This window comes from Hemicordylus capensis, chromosome 4 (genome assembly GCF_027244095.1).
Source record: "Hemicordylus capensis ecotype Gifberg chromosome 4, rHemCap1.1.pri, whole genome shotgun sequence".
NCBI classification, from domain to species: Eukaryota; Metazoa; Chordata; class Lepidosauria; order Squamata; family Cordylidae; genus Hemicordylus; species Hemicordylus capensis.
This window is the reverse complement of record NC_069660.1, coordinates 82,815,288-82,839,611: the sequence shown is the minus strand read 5'-3', so window position 1 is coordinate 82,839,611 and position 24,324 is coordinate 82,815,288. Positions and strand designations below refer to the sequence as shown.

Below are 24,324 nucleotides of genomic sequence, written 5' to 3'. Positions count from 1 at the left end.
CAAGGAATCAGTATCAGAGCTGATGCATTGCCTCAAGGGACACTTCAAGAGAGCTACTCTGCTCAGGCAAGTATTGCTGTTTTAATCAGTTCCAGTGATGACCCACAACCATGAGCTACCGTATTTACCTGAATAGAAGATTCCAAATTTAAGACGACCCCCTTAGATTCAGAGGTTAAATAGAGATTATACCTGTATCTACCCAAAAGGAAGGGGACCCTGAATTTAAGACGACCCCCTGATTTCTTAAATCGAAGAACTTGGGAAAAAATGAGTCTTGGATTCATGCAAATACAGCAGCTTTTAGAAGATTATCATAGATACAAACATAAATTTCATAGGCGAAAATAAATCAGACCTGCAATTTAGAAACAATTCCATGATGTAAATAATTCTCAGGATTTTGTGAACTTTATTTTGCTTTACAATGAAACATTTTATGTAAATAAATCCATCCAAAAATCATTCTGTGGATACCAATGCTACTCCAGCTCTATGGAATTGGAGTTCATGCATGTGTGCAAAACAGATTACAGTGCTGAGGGACACGAGGCTTTCTTACCTCCTCTAGAGCATTAGCTTTGCATCTGGAGCACTTCCAGTCCTCAGTTGCCTTCTCAGGGGCTACTCCATAGCAGCCTAACAAATGAACAAATAATTTCAGCAGTTTTCTTGTTATTTGTTCTAATAAGAATTAGCAGCTTTTAAGATTCTGTTTTTGCCTCAACAGATTCTCAGCAGATCAGTTCTTAAGGCACCATGTCCCTTAATACCATAGTGGACTTGCATTCAGACCAGAGAGGGAATAAAATCATAGAGAAGGTGAGCAGAGACAGCAGTATGCTTACTATTCCATCCCTCAGTCAAACTGTACAGGAAACTTACTGTGGCTGTTTGAATACCTGTTGATGTTCCTATTGTTCATCAGTTGCCTTGTTTTTCCTTAGTTTTTATACTACTGCCCATCAGATTTTCCAGTGATATCAAATACAGCTCAGCTATGGTGTGACTATATTTTGTGTACATTTTAAATCTGCATCTTTCTTTTTTTCATATGCTCCAGCTTTGCTACGGGAGCAGAATAAAGATTTCCTGTTCACTTTTCACAAAGCTTACAATTATACAAAGCATTCAATTTCCTTAATGCGTTTTCTTTACAACCGTGTTCTCTATAGAAATCATGTAGTTTCCAGAATGCATATCCTCAACTCTTCTCTGTGTGCTCCCCTTTTTATAAAGGCAAATGGCTATCTGCAGCAATACCATCTTCTTCCCTTTTAACATGGGCTAGAAGTGTACATTCTGAGCATAGGGTCCCCGTATAATTATTTATTTAACATATTTTTATACCACCCAAAACCTATGACTCTGGGCGGTTTACAATAAAATCGTAGGATGCGTAGCACTCACTGGCATGTACACGGACTTGGCAACGCTTGCAGGTAATCAGAAGACTGGTGCCATCTTCCTCCAAGTAAGGGGTAGAGAGGCTGACATCTGTGCTACAGCCAGTGGTAGTAAAGCACATTTCAGGAATCAGGGGTTTAGTTCTTATTTTTCCATCAGTAGCTCCTACAACTGCTGGAGAGCTCTGGCCTCCACAGTCTGCCTGCCAGGGATAAAAGACGCATTTTACAGAAGACCATTTTAGGAAGGTAGTTAGGATGTAGATGTTCTGACAGACCATCTGCTCACCCAGATAGCACACAATAGACCATGTTCTTGGTACTGTCACATTAAAGTACAAAAGCTGCAATAAAAGTAGTTCTACAGTTAGGTCTTAACTGGTGTCTAGAATAATTAACACAATCAACGATTAAATTACTGACAAATCAGTAGTAGGTTTGTCAAAATTTTGTGTGCCTTTATTGACTCTTAGCAACCACATAGATAAGTTCTTTCCAGGATAATCTGTCTTCAACCTGGCCTTTAAAGTCTCCCAGTGGTGCATTCATTGCTGTCGTAATTGCAGTCTATCCACCTTGCTAATGGTCGTCCTCTTCTTCTCTTTCCTTCAAATCTTCCCAGCATTATGGACTTCTTAAGGGAGCTGGGTTTTCGCATAATGTGTCCGAAGTATGACGGTTTGAGCCTGATCACTTGTGCCTCGAGTGAAAAAATTCTGGATTGGTTTGTTCTAGGATCCATTTGTTTGATTTCCTGGCTGACCATGGTATCCTCAAAAGTCTTCTCCAGCACCAAAGTTCAGAAGTGTCAAGCCCACCTTCGAAGCCCAGCTTTTGCATCCATAGTGTGTCACAGGAAAAACCATCGTGCAAACGATTCTAGTCTTTGTAGGTATAGACATGCCACCGCATCTAAATATCCTTTCTAAGGCCTTCATTGCAACCCTACCAAGTGCTAGTCTGTGGCGTATTTCTTGACTGCTAGATCCTTGACTGTTGATGGTTGATCCTAAAAGGCAGAAGCTATCCACCACTTCAATGTCTTCATTATCAGTTCTGAGGTTGGACACTGTACCTGTTATTAGTTTAGTCTTCTTTACATTTAGTCATAGTCTCAGTTTTTCACTGTGCTCCTTGACTTTCATTGCAGATCATCTGCATTCTCAACTATCAGAGTGTAGCGCAGGTTATTGATGTTTCTCCTCCAACTTTAAAACCATACTCATCTTCTTCCAATCCAGCTTCTCTCATTATATTATTATTTATTTACACAGTCAGACAGGTGTTATTGACTGGTTTGTTTTATCCAGACATCGAGTCCTTCCCAAGGACCTGGGATGGCTGAATTTTATTGTCAGTGTTGTTGCTGTTATAGATATCGTCGCAGAATATAGGCTGTTCCCAGTAAAGCTGCTTTTTGTAATTGGCTGATGGTGATTTCTCTGGCTAATAATAATAATAATAATAATTCGATTTCTATACCGCCCTTCCAAAAATGGCTCAGGGCAGTTTACACAGAGCAATAATATATAAATAAGATGGATCCCTGTCCCCAAAGGGCTCACAATCTAAAAAGAAACATAAGATAGACACCAGCAACAGTCACTGGAGGTACTGTGCTGGGGTGGATAGGGCCAGTTACTCTACCCCTGCTAAATAAAGAGAATCACCACATTAAAAAGGTGCCTCTTTGCCAAGTTAGCTTGGGGATATATGTTCAGCATATAAACTGAATCAATAAGGAGAAAGTATACAGCCTTGTCTTACTCCTTTGCCGATCTGGAACCAGTCTGTTTTGCCATGTTCCGTCTGGACTGTGACTTCCTGTTCTGTGTATAGGTTTCTCATGAGAACAATTAGATGCTCTGGGATGCCCATTTTCCTAAGGATATTCCACAACTTGACATGGTCAACTCAATCAAAGGCTTTTCTGTAGTCAATAAAGCACGCCTTGACTTTTTTGGGTATTCTTTGTCTTTCTCAATTATCCAGCATGCATCAGCAATGATGTCTCTTGTTCCTTGGCCTTTTCTGAAACCAGCTTGAACATCTGGCATTTCCCTTTCCATGTAGGGCTCTAATCTGCGTTGGATGATCCTGAGTATTATTTTACTAGCATGTGAAATTAAGGATATTGTGCAATGGTTTGCACAATAATGAGTATTAATGTTTTCATTAAAATAAATAAACCGGGAAGCCAATTTACTGTCAAACCAGGGTACAGTATGTTGCTGCTTTATTTTAAGATATCAGAGAACTGTTCATTTCTCAAACTAGATCATCATCTAGAGCAGGTCACACTTCTAACACTTATTTACCTGGCTGTATTTTATTTAAAGTCTTGCTACATGCCCACCATCTCAGAAGTCAGATCAGGCTAGTGACAGGGTGTCCAGTGGAGGTGATATTTTTGACTCACACAACTTAAGAGGATGAGAGGGTTCTGGCTCTAGAGGTGGATCATACTTCAGACATCCATTCATCCTCTCCCTATCCCACGCACAAACACACAAAAAGCAGCTCTTTCTATGAGAGCAAGACTTCTAGTCGATGAGAACGGGGCAAATAACCTAAAAAGGGAGACCAATTAGCTCCACAGTTAATGCAACGTTATGCACAAGAGCAGCAAAGTAGTTCAAATATATAACAGGAATGCAAACAGTACTGGATACTTTTCAAGTTTAGCTATTTTTGAAGGACAGTCTTGAAAACTGTACAATATGAATGCATAAACACTATTTTAAAAGGGATTTTCATAATGGCATGTGCATTTTTCTAAGCATGCTTCAAAAACTATAGGTTTATAGCAACTCCATTATAATATTTATCTCATGAAATATCAAGACTTTGTTTATTATGACATTTTGTTTGTTGTTATTATTATTATTATTTAAAATTATGACAAGGGACTTTGTTCTAAGTCTCTTGTATAATTCTCATCTCCGTGACCCCAAGACTCGCCTCTGTGGTCTAGGATAGATTCATTTCACCATTTTAGATTAACCAGTTTTAAAAGCCCTATTCAAATGTTGTACCCGTGTTCAGATGTCCATAAGTCAGTACTTGTTTTTGTGTGAATGGCTGTACCTGCATTCATTTTAAAAGTGAACTTGAGTGCAGGCCCCTTCAAATGCAGAATACAAATACCAAGTGTACTGCAATACCTGCATTCAATGTAACATGTGAAAAAACTGTACCTATGTATATAGACTGTATGCGTGCTGAACATGTGTGACTAGGGCAACATATGAACAGTGCTAAAAGCACCCAATATACTAAAAATGATGTATGTTGCTTAGACTGTTGGAAGATGGAAGACACATTATTGCACAGAGAATGCAATAGAACACAGCTGTGTGTGAGAAAAAGATAACACACATACCAATGTTTGGAGGCACACATTTGAGTTTTTATGAGTGATGCACAGACCGTATGAAAAAGCAATGAATTAGTGTTTGCTTTCCTAAGTTTACACACGTTTCATGGCCAATACATTTAAAAATTTAAGTCTGTCATATACAGCTAGAAGCCATTATATAAATATAACAAGACAACACCTAAGATGATAGGACACTTATAGTGAAGGTACACTGGCTATAATATCATTTGACTACTGGTAGTGGCCAACAGTAACATAAAACAGCACTACTGGTATTGCCCTTCTTAAAGTTCGCTGGCTACATTCCCTGGGTGCTGCTGCACTGCCCGGATCTGAAAAGAAGACTTAACCTGCTCACCTGGTAAGTTTGGAAGAGCATGCAGACTGCACAGTAGGGGGCCTGCTGAGCCATGGCTGCATTATATTCCTTTTCTGCTTCAAAGTTTGGAGGGCGATTCTGCCACAGTTGGCTGAGGGGCTTTGCCCAAGGTTCTGTCTCCTCAGTTTCTTCTTCTGGTGTCATTTGTTCCGACATCTCTGCAGTGAGAAACATAAGAGTCAAAAATGACAAATTATAGATACAAAAATACATCAAAATGAAATTATACACCATTATTGCTGAAAAAAATCCATAACAAATGTGACTGACTTCATAAGCACCATCAACTGTCAGAGGCTCCTTTTGTCTCAACAAGAGTTCTTAGCATTGTTGGGTGTTTGCTTCACTAGCAGCAATTAAAATATGGCTTTTGAACATGGGCAGAAGGGGACATTGCAACACAGTGATTCTCAACCAACTGGTCCTTCTGAAGTAAATAAAGAGATAGAGCTTACCATCATCACTGAGGCCATCTTTAACCAATAGTGGGTGATGACGTGGAAGTTTGCTCAAAGGCTGGCGGCGCCCCTTGGACTTCTTACGATCTTTCACTGATCTTATGTATTCCTTTGCCATCTATAGGAGACAGAGGTAGGTTATCAGCCACCACATTATAGAGTAATACAGAATTACTAAAAATAAAAAGACTAACTTTTGCAAAAAAAGGAAAAACTCTTAAAACTGAAGCCTGCAGGCAATGAGTGTATAACTTAAATCTAAAAGATGTTCTTGAACAAACTGCCTTTGCACTACTAAGCTACTGGACAGAGCCTGAAAGGTTCACAGATTAAACAAAATAGACAATCTCCATGACATGCACAACTCTTAAAAATATGTTCATGATTTAGAAAACAGAAACACAGTTAAGTGACTTTTAGACACCTACTATTAGAGTTCCTTGGTGCCCAAAGGCTGAAAATGTGGTCCTAACATTTTCATTTCCTCTCCAGTCTTCATTTCCTGAAGACTGCTTGTCACACTATAAGCAATTGTGTATTTGTGCATTGTTTTAAATATATTGTAAACTGCTTTGGAATTATTTTAAGGAAAAACAGTATAGAAATTGAACAACAAATAAAAATAAATATGCACATCTATTTAACAGCTAGCTTAAACTTGCAATAGCAACTGGATTGACCGAGTAACTGTTTCACAATCAATTAAATGGTCTATTATGCAGCTCATCCTACTTGGAAACCATGAAATGCTAAATTCTGCCTGCAGCTATAGCTTTCACGTGCACATCTCGCCTGCCCCATCCCCATGTCAATCCTCCCATTACTTTTGCAAGCTCCTGTTCATTCATGCTGGCTGTAGCACTGGCTTTCTTCCCAGAGGGCCGCTCCTCATCCATGCCATTTGCTTCTTCTTTAGCATAACTGTGTACAGTGAGCACCTCAGCTTGCTCAAACATCTGCCTGGGGAGGTCAGTAGGTTCCGAATCTGAAGAGCCTGAACACAACGAAGGGCCAGACTGAAGGCTGGAGACTGAACTCTGCTTCATAGCAGACTGGCCCAAAGCTGAAGTCATAGAATGTGGAATGGAGAGATCCAAAACGGCAGCTTCTGGCTCTTCTTCTTCCTCATCTAGTTTAACATTTTTCAGTTCTTCAAATTTTACTTCGGAGGAATCTGCATATTCTGGATAAAAAAACAATAATTAAACCCATCATTTAACAAGCCTGGAAACCCGAAGCAACATATGGAAAGCAAAAGCCAAAAACAGGAGACTCCAAGTGAAACCAAAGAATGTACTCTACAGTCAGACCAATGACAAACTGCCAGTTTTTGGTCATAGTTTTGAGAAGAGGCAAGATATATGGGGAAAGAGGGTGAGAGGGACTAATTCTAGGCAAACTACCAGCAGCAAAGGCAGCAGAGACTCTTCTTTCCATCCTCCTTGCTGGGTTTCCTTCCCTGCTCCCCCTCTTCCATACTCTGCCTGTCTCATGTACCCCCCCAAGGGTATGCATATCACATGCTGAGAAACTATGATCTAGAATTTGTATGTTGGCTTCATGAATGTCAACATTCCAATTTAGCACCTCACCCTCAATTTCTCAGCATGTATGCAATATTTACAACCATTTACTTAGTTTTCATAGCCAACTTTAAGCTTCCTGCTTATCCAATATTGCATTCTTTTCTCCTGTTTTTTAATGCTGCTATCATAACCACTTCTACGCCACAAGCTATCAGCCACCTTTGAATTCAACTAAAAGAAGGTGGGATATAAACTAATGCTCTAAGATAGCATTCTAAAGCTATTTCAAATTTTTAAAAATACAACTAAGTAGCTGGCTCCTAATGATTCAATGATAGTTTTGCAATTCCATATCAGTTCCTTCACAACTTGGAATCAAAGTCTCCTGAGGCTGGAGGCTTACTGCTTATTCATTTAATTTGTAAACATATTTTTTTACTGACAAAGTAATAATGGACAGTTCTTCTCATATGATCAAACTGAAAAGCAGCTGAAATGAACATCACTTATAAGAATTCTTCCATCTAGCGTCTCTTTAGTTGACTCAAATTCCTTAAACATGTCCTTTATACTCGGATTTAACTATTATGCCAACTTACTAGTTGGATTCCTGCTCCTACTGCTGAAATAGTCTCATCCCTTTTCAAGTGAGTGTGTGTTGACTTGGACCACAAACTGAGTAACAAGAACTAAGCAACAAGAGGAACAATGTTCCACAGTGAGAACGAAATGCAACAGAGCAGAATCCTGAAGAAGAATATACCTGGGGGTGTAAGCCCTTGGTCCCCTTCCTGCACAGGCTCTCTAGCAGGTCCAACAGAAGGTTCTGCCACTTCCATCTCAAACTGCACAGGACTCAGCTCCTCCTTGGGGAAGGCCTCACTTTGGCTCAGCTCTTGGGGCACCTCTAAGCAGACCCGGTGACGCTTGGTTCCAATGCGGTGCTTGAGCACGCTGCAGAGAAGAAATCACACAGGTTCACACACAAATGAGCATGTCACATTGCTGACTTTGAGGACTAGTTGGATTATGAGCTTCTTGCAGTATTTCAAAAGCTAGAAGATGCAGCTTCAAAGAATGATGCATGTATCACTACAGAAAGCATGTAACATCTCTGAGGGGAAAAAAATGACAGATCCTTTACTCCACCCTGCTCTATCCCTATGCCACAAGATAATACAGGAGATGGGCTTTCACTGATCTCAATCCATGAATTAAGCTTTGTAGCATTTCCACTTCCATGGTAAGTAACTCCTGTTTTAAGTAAAACTAGCCGACCCCACACAGAGCATCTCTGTGCTCTTTGGGGCCGGCAGTTACCTCTTCCTCCCACCTTCTGCCCCAGTCTCCGCTTCCGGGCCCAGCCGCCTCTCTTCCCCACCGCCACTTCTGCCCCCACTTTCTTTCCCCCCCTCCTGGGCCTTGCCTCTGCGGCCAGGCCCGCCACCGCCTCTGGCCTCCGCGGCCGGGCCTGCCACAGTGGCGGCGACCAATTCTCCTGGGTACACCTCAGCCAATCAGGCGCGTCCACCACCCAGGCAATCAGCTGGGTGCTGGGACGCACATTCCAAGGCACACCCAGGAGAATTTTTATTTTTTATATATATGAAAGAATATAAAAAGAGCCTTGCTAGATCAGTCCAAGGTCTATCTAGTCCAGCATCCCATTCCCTGCAGTGGCCCACATGATGCCTCTGGGAAGCCCACCAGGAGATGGACATCTCTCTCCCCCACTGTTTCCCCCCGGAATCAGAACCTGAAAATAACATTATAGCCATCAAGATTAGTGACCATTGATAGACTTGTCTTCCATGCATTTGTCTAATCCTCGTTTAAAACCATCAAAACTCATGGCCATCACATCTTGTGAAAGCAAATTCCACAGCTTAATTATATACTGTGAAGAAGTACTTGCAATAGTCCCCTGATCATTTTGGTTACCTTCCTCTGCACTTTTTTTTCTAGTTCTACAATATTCTTTTTGAAATGTAGTGACCAAAATCATACAGAGCATTCCAAATGTGGCCACACAATATATTTGTATAATGGTACTGTAATATTAGCAGTTTTATTTTCAATCCTCTTCCTAATAATCCCTAGCATGGAAATTGCTGTTTTCACAGCTGCTATATTCCAAGCCAACATTTTCACTGAGCCACCCACCAAAAATCCAAGATCTCTTTCCTAGTTAGTCACCAACACTTCAGATCCCATCAATATACATGTGGAGCTGGAATTTTTTGTCTCAATATTCATCACTTTACAGTGGGCCACATTTGCCATTTTACTGCCCATTCTCCTAGTTTGGAAAGATCCTTTTGGAGCAAGTCACAATCAGTTTTAGATTTCACCTCCCTGAATAATTTGATGTCACCAGCAAGTCTGGCCACGTCACTGCTTAACCCAATTTCTGGATTGCTTATGAACTTAAGATACACTGGCCCCCACTACAGATCCCTACAGTATCCTACTTTTTATCTCTTCACATTGCAAAATTGCCCACTTATTCCTACCCTCTGCTTTTTGTATTTTGATCAGATATCAGTCCATAAATTGACCTGCTCCTTTATCCCATGACTGCCAAGTTTACTCAAGAGCCTTTGATGAGGTACTCTGTCAAAGGCCTTTTGAACACCCAAGTATACAATGTTGATTAGATCACCTCTACTCGACATGTCTGCTGGTGCTCTCAAAAGCATTCTAAAGCATTAGTGAGGCATGTCACTTGTCACCGTTTCTGTGAAAATAAAACAAGCATTCATACAAACCTCTTCTTCTCTTCCTCCCCCTCCATATCTCCTTCTGCTTTGCATTCTTCCTCTTGCTCACTTTCCTCAGGGCATTGCTTTCCACTCTTAACTTTCTGGAGGAGTTCTCCATTGAAGAACTCAGCTGCCTCTGGTGTTGGAAGCGTGTGGTCAATGACTGTCACATCTTTCCCTGCTTTCCAGAGTTTGTAGCGATCGGGCTGGTACTTCCTCACGAAGACATCCATGGAAATTTTGACCATGTCCTTTCGGCATGAGCACTGCATGAAACAACAAACTAGCTGAGGCTACTTATGTCATTTCAAGCCAATATTACTGTACCATGCTCCAATACGATGTAACCCTTTCAGAATTTGTGTTCACATCATCTTCATACAGAACTAATAGGGAAAAGAGGGTTACAAAGCTAGAACCCCCTACTTAGGAAATACAAACATATTTGGGGAGTGCTGGTGGTGATGCGCAAAATTAAACCCTGCCTGAAATATTTCACACTTCCAATCCAGTACCTCCTGTGGGCCAAAGTTCAGACACAAACAGAGTTGCATTCCACATTTCAAATTTAGAATAAAGACTCAATTAATGGTCTGGGACTATCTAAGAATACAATTCTGCTGAAGCTAAACAGGTGTGTGCTGGTTGGGAAATCACTAAAGCCCCCAGTTAGAAATGGAAATATGGAATAAATGTTATGAAGATCAACATATTTAGGGAGTGCTGAAAAAATCCACAAACCCCTTTACCATATTCCCTGCTAACTGGGCAAAGAGGCACCTTTCCAACTGGTGATTCTCTTATATTTAGCAGAAGAAGAGCAATTGGCCTTATTGAACCCCACCACAACATCCCTCCAGTGGCTGTGGCTGATGTCTACCTTGTATTTCTTTTTAGACTGTGAGCCCTTTGGGGAGGGAGAACCATCTTATCCTTTTTCTATGTAAGCACTTCAAGAAAGTTTTTGTTGAAAAGCAAAATATTAATACATTCATTTTAGAAGCCTTGGACTTTTCACAGTAGACAAAGATGGAAGGTGCAACTGTGGAGGACAATATTGGTAATAGGACTTTAGCTTTATAAGCCACTTTTGTCCCTAGATAAGGCTTTGAATTTGTTATATTAAGGCAGTTCAATGTGCAATAGTCGTGGATACCAACTCATGGGGCTCTAACGTTCTCTAATGAAAGGATTTCCCCCTACTTCAGAAAAGAAAGATTCTATTTGCATTAGACCTCAGTGCGCATTTGTATGGGTTGTTGCAATTAAGAGAGACTAAACTGGCCAATTCAAATTTGTAGCTCACAGTTACCAACAAAAACATTTGTTATAAAAACACAGCACTTTCCAGATTCACCCCAAGACATAAATCTGTTAAAGGACTGAGCAAAATATTTTTCCTTTAAACATATAGGAAATGAACACCTACTAGAACAGATTGTTTTCCATACTCGATCCACCTGAGAGTGGCAAAATTAGTTGATTCAGCACAGTTGAAGCCATGATTAAAGCCAGCATGATATCCATAAGGAAATGTGATCATGAATTCACCTGCTTCTTGGGTTACCTGAAAGAGAGAAAGCCCCTCTGGATTTATATGCAGCTCATATAATTTCAAACTCATCTGACTCCTCAAGATTTGCAATACTATGGAGTGTGAAATTGTAAGGCTCCTATACCCAGCTGGCTAGAAGAGTTGTTCAGTAAATGATGGCTTATGAGATACCTGACAAAACCAAAAACTGCACCTCAAGCATAGAATTTTGCATAAACCATTAAGTCAAAATGCACAAGCAGCTTAAGACTGAGAGTGTAGGTTTGGTCAATAATATCAGACTAATGAAGACTAGCCACATCTGATGAATAGCCATGGGTTGAACGTCTACCTGAACAATTCACAATTTCTAAGAAACCAGACATCTGCAGCTGGAACTGAAGGAGGTGGAACCTGAGGGAAGTTGAGGAAGCTGGAACTTGAGGGAGGAGAGCTGGTCTTGTGGTAGCAAGCATGAAGAGTCCCCTTTGCTAAGCAGGTCTGCCCTGGTCTGCTTTTGATTGGGAGTCCTCACTATGTGTGAGCACTGTAAGATATTCCCCTTAGGGGATGGGCATTCTTGCATGCATAAGGCTCCAAGTTCCATCCCTGGCATCTCCAAGATAGGGAAGAGAGAAACTCCTGCCTGCAACCTTGGAGAAGCCGCTGATAGTCTGTGCAGACAATACTGAGCTAGATGGACCAAGTGTCTGACTAGGTAAACGACAGCTTCCTATGTTCCTATCTTTAACTGGCCTATACAGTATAGCAAGAAAGAAAATAAAGGTCCAATGTACATTTCAATTAAATTTTGTTTAATTTTGCATTTATAAACAAATAGTTAAGTTCTGTGTGAACCGATACAAAATTGCCATGCTGTGGGGCCGTTCAGATGATGGCAGGTTGAATGGTAGGGTGCAGGCTTGGCCTCTGCCTGCAGAAGCAGTGTCTTTGTGCTGGGCGGCTCAGTATCAGGTCTGTGACTGGAAGACAGGAGACCCGACAAGTCCTCCCTGGTGTCATCAGTCTGGAGCAAGGAAGGCCTGGTGGTGTTCATTGTACTGGGAAGAGATCCTGGGGCTCTCATTCGGGGGGGCGGGGGGAGGCTGCTGAGGCATTCTTCCCTTTAGGAACAAGGATGTTTCTTAGGCTGTTGGTTTGCTCCATTTACGGCAGAGGGGCTCAGAGGATCAAGGAGGAAGGGAGAGTGAGGAGGGAGGAAAAGGAGGGTTTTTGGTTTTGTTTTTTTTAAAGAATGAAAGTGAGAGGAGTAAGAGAGACGGCTGAAGACGGGGAGGGGGGCTTGTAATGAATAGTCTTTGGCACAGGAATAAAAGAACTGGGTGGGGTCATCCTTTGCAGGCTCTTAAAGACGGATGATCTAATTTACACAGTCCTGCCTCTACAGCACGTGGGAAGGATAAACCACAAAGAGATGTCATCATCCAGCAGCAGAGAATGCAATTCCTCCACTTTGTATGAGACCGTGAGATCTTGTGTAATCTAAACTTCAGGATTCTTCAGTCTGCTTCTCAAGGATTCCAACTGTGACTCCTTGCAGGGATCTCTGAAGCTTTAGTTTTGTTCTAAAGTAGTAAAAGTACCAATACTCTTTCCTTACCTTGTCAAACGGGATACCGTATTTCTTCAGTATTGATGGAGAGATCAGGGTCATCTTGTGACGCAGGAAAGCTTCACAGCTCTGAGCACTTCCAGGAAAGAACCCTGTTTAAGAAGAGATATGTTCAATTTATTGTTGCTTTTGTACGATATACTACACAGTTGGACAAATGCAAACACCCATATGAATATTCTTTGGTTAAAGGCTTGAATATTTTGTTTAGGACTTTCTTACTCAAGTAGCTGTGAGACAGGAGTACAAAAGATTGGACCATTATTACTGTAAGTTTCTTCAAAGGCAAAAGCGTCCTGGCTTTATTCACTATTTGGGCATGGAGAGGTGAACAGCCTTTCCTCATTTCATCTCTTGCTACCAAGCAAGTTATGTCAAAGATATGTAAAGCTTTTCATCGATAAAATGTTAACAGATTTTTCTACCAAACAATTTAGAAAAGTCTATAAACTAGATCCAACACTTGCTATACTTTAGACTAGGGTTGCACAACTTCAACCCTCTTACAGATGCTAGACTACAATTCCCATAGTTCTGACTATTGGTTACTGTGGTTGGGGATGATGGGAGCTGTAGCCCCAAACCAGGTGGAGGATTAAAGTTGTGCAAGCCTGCTTTAGACACTTCAACAGAACAAAACAGAACTAGAATGACAAAAGCAATAAAAAATAATAGATTGTGAGCCCTTTGGGGACAGGGATCCATCTTATTTATTTATTATGTCTCCATGTAAACTGCCCTGAGTCATTTTTTGGAAGGGCGGTATAGAAATCAAATGAATGAATGAAGCAAGCACAGAATGTGATTTACAGTGTTTCCTCTAATCTTTTTCAGCATGGAATGAGTTTTGTTCTGGGCAGCAGTATCAAGGCAGTTCATGAGCATGTGATTTCAGAGTGGCATCTTCCTGATTCTCCCTGAGTGGGATCAAAAATTAACAGTGGACATTAAAAGAAAAAAACTTGTATGGACGTGCATGCGCGCACACCTTAGAGGGAACACCGAATGTGAAGAAAACCCCCACAAGCAACACACAGACTAAAACAGCAGACCAGCATTTACGAGTACCTACTTTTAGAAGCTTAAGTATCTTGTTTGTGGGTTGCAGAGAAAGCGAAGTTAAGCAATTTGATTCCCTCAAATCAAGCTGAATGAAGGACAATTGAGCATGGAGATTAAATGAAGCCAATTAGAATTAATTTCTAAGTAAGTTTTCCCAAAGTATTAATGCATGAATAAAGCCAAACACTTCATGCCCAGATTCTAAGGAAGGCAGAGATCTGAGCAACAGCAGCTCTTTACTGAGGACAGTATTTTAGAGCTGATGTCAGTATTACCTACTCTGACCGGGAGCAGCTCTCCATGGTCTCAGAAATCACTCCCCACCGACTAAGAAGTGCTGCTACTTGAAATCCTTTTTCATGTATTGTAAAGCACATGTATTGGATGGAGAAAGTCCCAGGTTCAGTCCCCAATAGCATCTCCAGTTAATGCTATTGGGGACTGAACCTGGGACTTTCTCTATCCAATACATGTGCTTTACTACCAAGCTATAAGTCCTCCTTCCACAAATGGTCTCTAGTCAAACTGGTTTCCCAGTTTTTGTAATGCTTCAAGTAGTGCCTGGAAAAGTGCCACAAGTGATATGTATACATTAGGGTGTGAATATTCACGCATCTACTGGATAGTGTTGATGAACAGTGCCTCCATTCCCACTTTAAAGTAATTGATTATTTGAAGGCTTTTACATTTTTCTTTTAAGTGTTAGGAAAAGATAAATGCTTATCTATATCTGTGCCCATGTAGCCCTTTAAAAAGAAAAGGGTGCACTGCAAGGTTAGTATCCTTTCTACAATGCCCTGCCATTTGTTTTCATTATTTCTGTGAGAAATTAATGTAAACTGATTAGAACAGAAGCTGCTTATGAACTTGATGAGTCAGTCTGACCATTCTACTGATATTTGTTGAACTGGACGGGATTACAGCAAATTGCTGAAATTATGAAAGTTAAGATTTCACCCAATTACATTTCACCACCTATTTCTGTTTCTAATCCTTGATTATGACTAGTGACATGACAGCATTAAAGGGGAGGTAGCTCCCGTTCCTCTTCAAAATCAAACAATTACATACATCTAGTGAGACAAAATGGAGAATTACCTTTAGCCAGCCGCTCCAGCCGCTTTCCATGCTCTGGAGGTATGGAGTACCTATAGCCACACAAAGGGGGAAAAACACAGGGGAGGTTGGGCTTTTCAAAACCTTCAGATTTAATACAATGAGAAAGTTGTACAGTCAAACTTGTAAACCAGTTCAGCAGCTTTCCTTCTTTTACTTAATAGCTAAACTGGCTGATTAAGTTCATCCTGAAGAAGAAATAAGCTCTTGAAAAACTAAATTTAAAAAAAGCAAAATACTTTTTATTTTTTCTGTAACCTTAAGCAAAAAGTATAAATGCTCTCTCCTATTGTGGGATATCTTACCATGACTTAGGTTCCCCAAAGTGCAGGTAGTTGATACTGTAGAGGTCCATGTCCTCCGTGTGCCAGGCAAAGGAAGTTTTCCACATCCCAAAGTAGAGATAAGGTGTATTTACTCCTTCAATAGTAATACCACTTTCATTTTCCACTATATCCAGAATTGTATTCAGATGGCCAATATTCCACTCATCTATATGCTAAAAGAATCAAATAAGCACTCAAATAAGACCAGAAATTAACATGACAACAGTTGTGATCACTCACTCCTTCACCACACTCCACTTCAGAACAATGTAAACAGTGGCTACTGATTCAAATAGTATCTCCAATACTTCTAGCCTTGCTGTGGCTTTTAAAATAAAGCAAGTGTTGATTTTATTTGTTCTGTATAATTGCTACCCTAGCCTGCTTGCAATTTCAGCAGCAGAGGCAGATATATTTAGAAAGGTCTTCAGCAGACTGGACTGATATAAACTAGCAAATATTATTAAGCATGTCAAATCATGGCTTTTTACCCAGACTTTTATATGATTGTCTCCACGGCTGCTTCTTGTATTTTGTACTGTTTTTATGCTAGTGTTTTAATTTAATTTTTTAAAATCAGATTTGTTTATATATATTTTTAGCTCAATATTTTAATGTCTTTTTAAAAAAAAACTTGTTTTTATATTTTATTGTGAGCCGTCTTGGGATTTTCTTAATGAAAGGCAGGGTATAAATTTAACAATCAATCAATCAATCAATCAGTCAGAATGCTATTGAGCAGCATTATGTATGCATCACCTAGAAATGGCTACATAAGATATCCCAATTAGTTATGCCATGCAACAAAAAGATATCACCATACCCCAAACACATATGTGAGAGTTCCCAGTTTCATATCTATATAATCTCAAATTAATCAGGAGGGCTTGTGTTGTTGTTTGCATTCTCTATCAATCAGAATGCCACCTCTGATGACTACTTAATCCCTCATAGTTTTACCAATATTGTTTGGATGTTTTCTGCAGAGAGTTGCAAACTCTACCACTTGAGAAGGAAAAGAACTCTCTGTTTTGTCAAAAAGCCTTATAGATGTCTGGGGACGGTTTACACATCCATCCTGTGAGCTTGGATTAGGAACATGGCCCCAAACTTGCCAAAATACCACACTCCCTCCTCCTCTGACTTCCCCAGCTCTGGCAACAATTTTGAGGTTTACATCTTCATTTGTTTAAACCATGGCTCCGTGATTCACTCATGGTTCAAGCCACAGTTTAAACAAATGTGATGTAACTATGGCTCACAAACCAAGATGTGAAATCAGAGTTTAAACTGATGATCTGTGGTTTTATGTCAACACCACATGAAGAGAGGTGGTGAAAAAAGGAAACAAGGAAGGAGTGCATAGCCTTGGTATTTTCTGGGCAACAAACTAACTAACCATAGTTTATTAATCATGTAAACTGGGCCCTTCTCTTGATAATAAATGAAGAGTGCTAGAGACAGAGCTACGCATTTCCCAGAACTAGATTTCAAGAGACAGCCAGCAGATATGAGCTTCATTAATACCATTTAATACTTAGCAGAATTTAATGTTAAGGCAGATAAATTATAGTCTTCGTTGCAAGCAAGTTAAACTCCATACCAATAAAGAAAGTTACTACTGATGGTAGTAACCATAAGTACATCTCCTCCATCAGTGATGGAGAATAGCTGCTCTGGGGAAGAGAGTTAGTCTTGTGGTAGCAAGCATGAATTGTCACCTCTGCTAAGCAGGGTTCACCCTGGTTGCATTTGAATGGGTGACTACATGCAAGCTACATGCTTGCATGCAAACTACATGCAAGCACTGTAAGATATTCTCCTCAGGGGATGGGGCCGCTCTGGAAAGAGCACCTGCATGCTTCTATGCAGAAGGTGCCAAGTTCCCTCCATGGCATTCCCAAGATAGGGCTGAAGAGACTCCTGACTGCAACCTTGGAGAAGCTGCTGCCAGTCTGTGTAACTAAATGGACCAGTGGTCTGTCTTGGTATAAGGCAGCTTCCTATGTTCCTACCCCTTTACCTTATCATAGAGTGTGCCATTTACATCTGCACCATAAATTGGCGCATTGAACGTGAGGTTCTTCCAGTACTTGCGTTCAAGGTCTTCAAAATCAGTATAACGAGGTGTGCAGTACCTAAAGTAGAACACATTTGTTTTTAATAGTAGCTACTTTCTTACTCATTTTTAAAATCCGTAACTTAAGTTCAGCAAACTATCCCCATATCTTAAGAGCCAATTAAAAACAACAACAACCAGACTTAAGCACAGTGACAGTTGGACGGTTAAGAAAATAGAAGCCAGGTTTACCTGCCAATTCCTTTGATACTTAAAAAAAAACTAGCTTAACTGGTGCAGAGTATCTACACACTAGTACTTGATTGCTACTCTCACCACCTGCCACAGCCCCCCTCAAGCCAGAGATCTCTCTACCCTCACTTAAGCCACACTCCTCCTCCACCCAGTTGTTTCCATCCCCCTCACCCCTCTTGGTCACTCCTCCATCCCTTTACTCCATCCCCCCCACCCCTCTTGTTCGCAGCAGCAGCATTGCTGGTGCTTGCCAAGCTGCAGTCCCCAAGACCTCCCCACCCTCACCCGGGCCCTGTTCCTGCTCCTCCCCACAGAAGCAGCAGCGGATGACCAGGGCCCTTCCTTGCTGCCGCCACCGCCACTCCCCCTCAGGCTGCTGACGGACCTGGGCCCATCCCTCGCCCTTCCTCCTTTCCCTCTTCCCTTCTGTCTTTCTTCCCCTCCCTTTTCTCTCTCTCTCTCTCCCTTCCTGAGTTAACAGATCTTGTTTCCTCATCTAATTCACACAACGGCAACCTCCTTCTCCTTTCCTCCCTCACGACCCCTCCTGCCCACTATTCCTTATATATAGATTCTTTTCCTCTACAATCAAGAACATCTTCTGACCAGTAACAGTTGCACTCAAACTGTCCTTAATCACAGGCTCCTCCTCCCTATCTGCATATGGAATCCCCACTGTCCTATCACCATGGTGCTTCTACTCTCACAGACTCCTCCCCCAATACGCATATGGAATCTCCACTGCCCAATCATCACAGTGCTTCTGCTCGCAAACTTTCGCAAGAGCTGCCATGCACAGGATTAGCCATGTGTATGCCTTAGAGAATTAGATAGATAGATAGTTGCATGCTGTGTAAACACACTCAAATTCTATGCTAAAAATTTATTTTCTAATCTAGAGAATTAAAATCCTTTGTTCAGAAAAAAAGTTGTACATATTAATAAATTTGTCCATTACTCTGATTGCAATATTTGGCAGAGAAAGAAGAAATGTATTCTAGGAGATCATCAGGAGTAATGACACCACCTAAGCATCACAGAAATGGGCTAAAACAAAAAATGTCTTACAGATGTAAGAGCTCCAGTGTTCTTCAGGGCTAGCCCATTCCTCTGTGCAGAGAATTTTACTTTCTGTTGAAAAGAAGGAGTAGCCTGTGCATGTAGAACAGAAGCTAGAATCCTTAAAGAGCTAAATTCTTATATTGGAAGTGAGATTTTAACACTGCATGACACATACCCAGGACAGAACACCTTACCTTTAGTCCTAAAACTATATTGTGAAATTATTTCAAGTCTGAAAGATCATGTTACCACCTCATATTCTACTATATCAATCAGAAGAATAAAACCAAGCATAGCAAAACAGATTCAACCTGACTTCCTAAACATATGAACAGCATAAAAAACGTTGTGGAGATGTACAACTTGGAGCCTTTAGATGGCAAGTAAGCTTAACTTTCCAGAGCCTATGTATCTAGAACTCCCTTTATAACTCAAAACACGAGCTAGACTTAGAAAGATGCCTCCTATGACAATTTATTTTACTGACCTCCCCGTAACAGCTATTGTACAATAAAAAATGGCTCTGCAGCCTTAAACAAACAAACTGCCATGTTTAACAGTATGGCCACTTAATATCAGTTTGTTCACGTGCCTACCAAACAATAGCATAAGTGAAATGAAGAGAAGCTATGTGAGAATATGCAACTCACAGAGCTGCAGTCTAAAATTCTCTCTTACTTGTCGCTATTTGCTATCCTCCTGAACTCTCGGACAGACATAGCTTTCTTCTGAATGTTATACTGTGTGAAAAGGCCTGACTGGCCAGTAACCACTTGCTGAATGGGAGCAGGGATCACCAACTCATCAATATCATCGTAGCACATACGTGGCTTCCATTCCTTGGGAGGAACAACCTAGAGGATTAAAAACACACAAAAAGAGAAAGAAGGGAAAGGTTCACACAACACAGCAAGAAAGAAAAACTTACATAAAGCTCCTCTGGAGACTTCATTTCAAAAAATACTCTTGCAGATGTAACACAGTGCTCATTGGCACTATGCTGTGATATACAAAATCATCAGAGAGTCTATTAATTAGATTTTATAACAGAACAGAAATGGAACACATTAACATTGTGTGATTGAACAGCAACTGTGAGAAAAAAATACACATCTTTAGAGGTATTATGCTAAATTACAAAATATTCACTTCAATTCCCAACATTTGTGATTCTTAGCAAGGATACAGGACACAGCCCATAAGGATGGAACAATAATTTCACTGTACAGAGTTCCCATCAACTTCAAGTTCTAGGTACATTGTACCTCTGACAGTCAGATGCTAACACTGTAAACACACATTCTAACTGGAGTATTCTCTGAACATCATAGAGGATTAGGCTGCTTGTATACAACGTAATCAATATAGGAGGCTGCTTGTACACAATGTATGGTATGGTATGACTGCAATCAACATAGGAAGCACGTTAGAGACAAGGGCAGCCATTATTGAGTGTTAGATTGTATCACCTTGGGCACACTTTTATGTCTCCAGTTTAGTGCTTTAGCTTGGAGAACCATGGCTTCTGTGGTGGTGCCCACAGCACTGGCCATGATGCCTCCTGGTTTACTGGAAAGATAAGAGAATGATCACTAATCTGTTCGTGTTCAACTTGGGTGATCAGCATCCAATCTCTGAAGAAGCTGTCTGCAAAGATGCTATCCTAACAGAACCTTCCAGTCTCTAGAAAGGAGTTCATACCTCTCTCTTTTAAAAGGACTTTTTACATTCAGACTGCAGGATTAGAACTTGTTCTGGGAGGCAAATAAATATCCTTTGTACTAGTCCACACCCAGCTATATATTGTTAAAATCCCTCACTGTTTGTCTAACCGTGTTTCAACCCAGGATAATATGTTCTTCACTTCATCTCAAAAGTTACTAGTGTCAAGCAAATAGTGTTAGAAAAGTGTACAGATCTTGCATTTCCAGACAGTGAAAACTTGGAATTCCAGGATTACCAGCACTGATAACTAAAGCCCTGTTTATTCCTTTATCACCAAATGGTGATAAATGGTAAATACTACACTTGATCTTAGCCAAAAGGCCAAGAAGTGAGGATAAATATTATTCCCTTATCATCAATGGGTTATTTATACAACCTTCTTTTCATAAGATTCTCTCAGGAACAATATACCATTCACTAGTGTGACACTCTATTTATCTGAACAGTATTTAAAACTTTGTTTTCTCTTTTACCTTTGCCAGTCCAGCTCTATGAGCTCCCTGGGACTCTATGTATGCAATGTAACGGCTGAAGTTTTTGAACTCATCTGCAGTCGGGTGGAATGTCATTATTCTGGCACTTGGATTTAAGTTCTCCAATTCAGATGCCATGGTTCTTGTTCACCGCTGTCCTCGTTACATGTGAATCCAGAGAAATAGTGCACTAGTACAGAGAGGCATACAAACAATATAAATATATTATAAAGCAAGAATTGAGTATTATCCTGGATAGTGTAAACAAGGTATAGAACAGGCCTGCTCAACTTTAGCCCTCTTGCAGATCTTGGCCTACAACTCCCATAATCTCTGGCTATTGGCCACTGTCGCTGGGGATTATGTGAGTTCTAGTCCAAAAACAGCTAGGGCAGGGATTCTCAAACTTGGGTCCTCAGGTGTTATTGGACTTCAACTCCCATAATCCCCAGCCTCAGTGGCCTTTGGTTGGGGATTATGGGAGTTGAAGTCCAATAACACTTGAGGACCCAAGTTTGAGAATCACTGAGCTAGGGAGACAAAGTTGAGCAGGTCTGGTACAGAACAACAAACACTGGCCAAGGCATTGTTTGTTTTAAAAAACAAAAAACAAAACTGAGGTTCAATTGTTTTGGAAATTAGAAAACAGGAAGCCTTCTTAATCCTCCCCAAGTTTTTAAATGACACTTTCTGACTCTCCAACATGCATCACATATTGAAATGAAAATGACCTGAAAATACAGAACATTAATTGCCACATTGTAAACAGACATTGGTAAACCACAAGTACCAAGGTGTACAGCCAGCTGTCCTGGTTACTAAAGATCCCATCACCCTCACACATACATACTGGGAACTATCTGGTGATGGCTACAAAAATGAAAGAGAAAACATTCTTTTTCTCTTTTGCAGCCATCATCAGAGAGCTTCCAGTATAATTGCAAACTATAGGTGCCCTCCAATTACATGCATTTTGGAGAGAAAAGATTTTATTTTTATTTTTTTAAAAAAATTGAATCTGGGTTACATCAGTGTTGGGCTTGAAGTCCAATTTCTAACCCAGAGCTACTTTACGCTCGGGCAAGGGACAGGTGTCAAACCCAGAAGGCCGTTCAGACTCCGTTGAGTCCAGAGACAGATGCTTCAGTGACAGGGCACGTGCAGGCCTGTTTGCTTGTGTACAGACAGAAGAAGTCCACCTCCAGGGGGGCGGGCAGAGGCGCACTTACTACCGGTCACTGCCAAGCAGCATCCCTCACTCGGTAGGAGGGTCTGGCTCTGCGGCCTCAAGACTACGTGCCGGGGTCCCTGTCAGGATCTGCACGCACCGCAGGTGCTGAGTGGGTGTGCGTGGGGGGCGGGGAGAGAGCGGGCGAGGCCGCATCTTTTTTGTGTGGAGTGAAGGAGGCCTTGGCAGCAATTGGCGGCGGCGGGGGGCGCTTATGCCTTTCCATCAACTGACTCCACTGGGGGAGAGCGGCCCGCCCGCGCCCCGGCCCCCACCCCAGCCCGATTTCCACATTGGCACAGCCGGTGAACGCTCCCCTTCCCAAAGCGGATGCTCCGTTCCGGGCCGCCCGGAGGGCGCCGCCCGGATCAGCCCTTCTCTCCCCGCGTCCGTTTTCGCCACTCCGTGGCCAGCTCCCCTCCATCACCGCCGCCGAGCCCCACCATCCTCCCGGTGCTAACTTACCTGCCTCCGTGCAGGCGCCGCCTCCGCTCTTGCCAAGGCCCAAGATCGAGTATTAGCTTGGAGCCAGCACCGTCCTGCGTCCCGCCCTCCGCATCACGTTGGTGGCATTTCCCGGCCACGGCCCAATCCTTGCTCGCGCCTATCTCGGTTGTGCCGCCTCATAGGCTACGGGGCAATGCCAATCACTCACAGCCCCTTCGTTTCGTAAGCGTCGTCGCCGCCGCCGTGACGGCGGACCTAATTAACACACCCCGCCGCGAAAGTAGTCCCGGCACGATTTACGGCGGCGCGCGCGACGAGCTTACGACACTCTTTGCCTGAACGAAGAGTGTGTGTTTCTACGCTGTCGCCGTTAAAGAGACCGCAGCGTTTTTGTTTTCTTGCTTGTTTCTTACTCTGCTTTTTCTACAGCTTCCCCCATCACAAGTGCCTCGTAACTGTAGTATACAGTAGTTCAATTATAGTCGGAAGAAAGAAGGGCAGGGATCTGACTAACCACGTGAGAGCCGGTAATTGAAGAAAGCTGTCTTGTTGCTAAGCAGACTTTGTGTCGGCGAGGCGAGGAACTGAAGGTGTGGAGGATGAGGTTCTTCCCTTACGCGTTTTCCTTTTCCTGCTACTGGGTGAGCCCCTGAGGGGCGCGTAACGATAAAGGGAGAACACTCCCCTGTTACCATGCTTGCATCTGATTTCCCCCCACAGTTTATCGTAGCACAGAAAGCAAGAATGATGCTGTGGATTCCTCTCTCTTCCCCACAGCAGGGGAAAGTTATTGTTGTTCATTTATCTGTAAATACATCAAAACGTATGCATATTAAGACTACCACTTGCCAGGACTAAGGCTAAAAGCCCTAAACCAGGGATCCCCAAACTGCGGCCCTCCAGATGTTGCAGAACTACAACTCCCAGCATCCCTAGACACAATTTTTTGTGGCTGAGTATGCTGGAAGTTGTAGTTCAGCAACATCTGGAGGGCCGCAGTTTGGGGATGCCTGTCCTAAACGATAGGTTCAGTGTGAACTGCCGAGGTGGCAAATCGAAGTTACTTTATCGCAGCGGGGGTTGTGACCACACAGTAATGCTGTGTCTCTGTGGTTAGGCAGGGGTGGCTACAGGAAAGTGGACCTTCTGTGGTGGCCCATGAACTCTGGAATTCTGCTCTCTCCCTGGCCTGGGCATGTTCTTCTGCCACTTTGACTGCTCCTTTTTAGGTACTAGACAAAGTCTGTCTTGTTCTCATGGACATGATATTTAGAATTTCTTTACTGGTATCAGGTATTGCTTTTGTTTGTTTATTTTATTTGCTGGTTTTGAGCTTCTATTTTGTTTTTGTTTGAAAGTAACAGATTTAGCCCCCCACCCCTCAGGTTTAGTTTCCTTCTGTTGCTCTCCTTTCCCATCCCTCCCTTTTCTCCATTCCCCTCAGGTACACCTAGAATGGGTGAATAAATGATATGTAAGCAAATAATAATTAAA

The 24,324-nt window shown here is 41.8% G+C and overlaps 1 protein-coding gene and 1 pseudogene across 4 annotated transcripts in view; both read right to left on the bottom strand.

Annotated features, from left to right (window-relative positions):
• KDM4A (lysine demethylase 4A) overlaps positions 1–23,104 on the bottom strand; it is a 34,711-nt gene extending 11,607 nt beyond the window's left edge. Inside the window, exons 1-16 of one of the 4 annotated variants that reach the window (XR_008305994.1) lie at positions 22,849–23,104; positions 21,156–21,345; positions 19,636–19,811; positions 17,605–17,719; positions 15,561–15,754; positions 15,238–15,287; positions 13,066–13,169; positions 11,340–11,477; positions 9,917–10,176; positions 7,912–8,102; positions 6,447–6,805; positions 5,620–5,740; positions 5,144–5,322; positions 1,411–1,609; positions 903–1,068; positions 563–639 (exon numbers count right to left, since the gene is read on the bottom strand). Coding sequence is in view for 3 of the 4 variants with exons in the window: in XM_053244754.1 (XP_053100729.1) it covers positions 563–639; positions 1,411–1,609; positions 5,144–5,322; positions 5,620–5,740; positions 6,447–6,805; positions 7,912–8,102; positions 9,917–10,176; positions 11,340–11,477; positions 13,066–13,169; positions 15,238–15,287; positions 15,561–15,754; positions 17,605–17,719; positions 19,636–19,811; positions 21,156–21,293 (2,301 nt within the window). In the remaining variant the exon portion in view is untranslated. The other 3 variants (XM_053244754.1, XM_053244756.1, XM_053244755.1) reach the window with 3 other exon arrangements.
• On the bottom strand, positions 20,852–21,015 carry LOC128325505 (uncharacterized; annotated as a pseudogene).
• Positions 23,105–24,324: the final 1,220 nt, after the last annotated feature.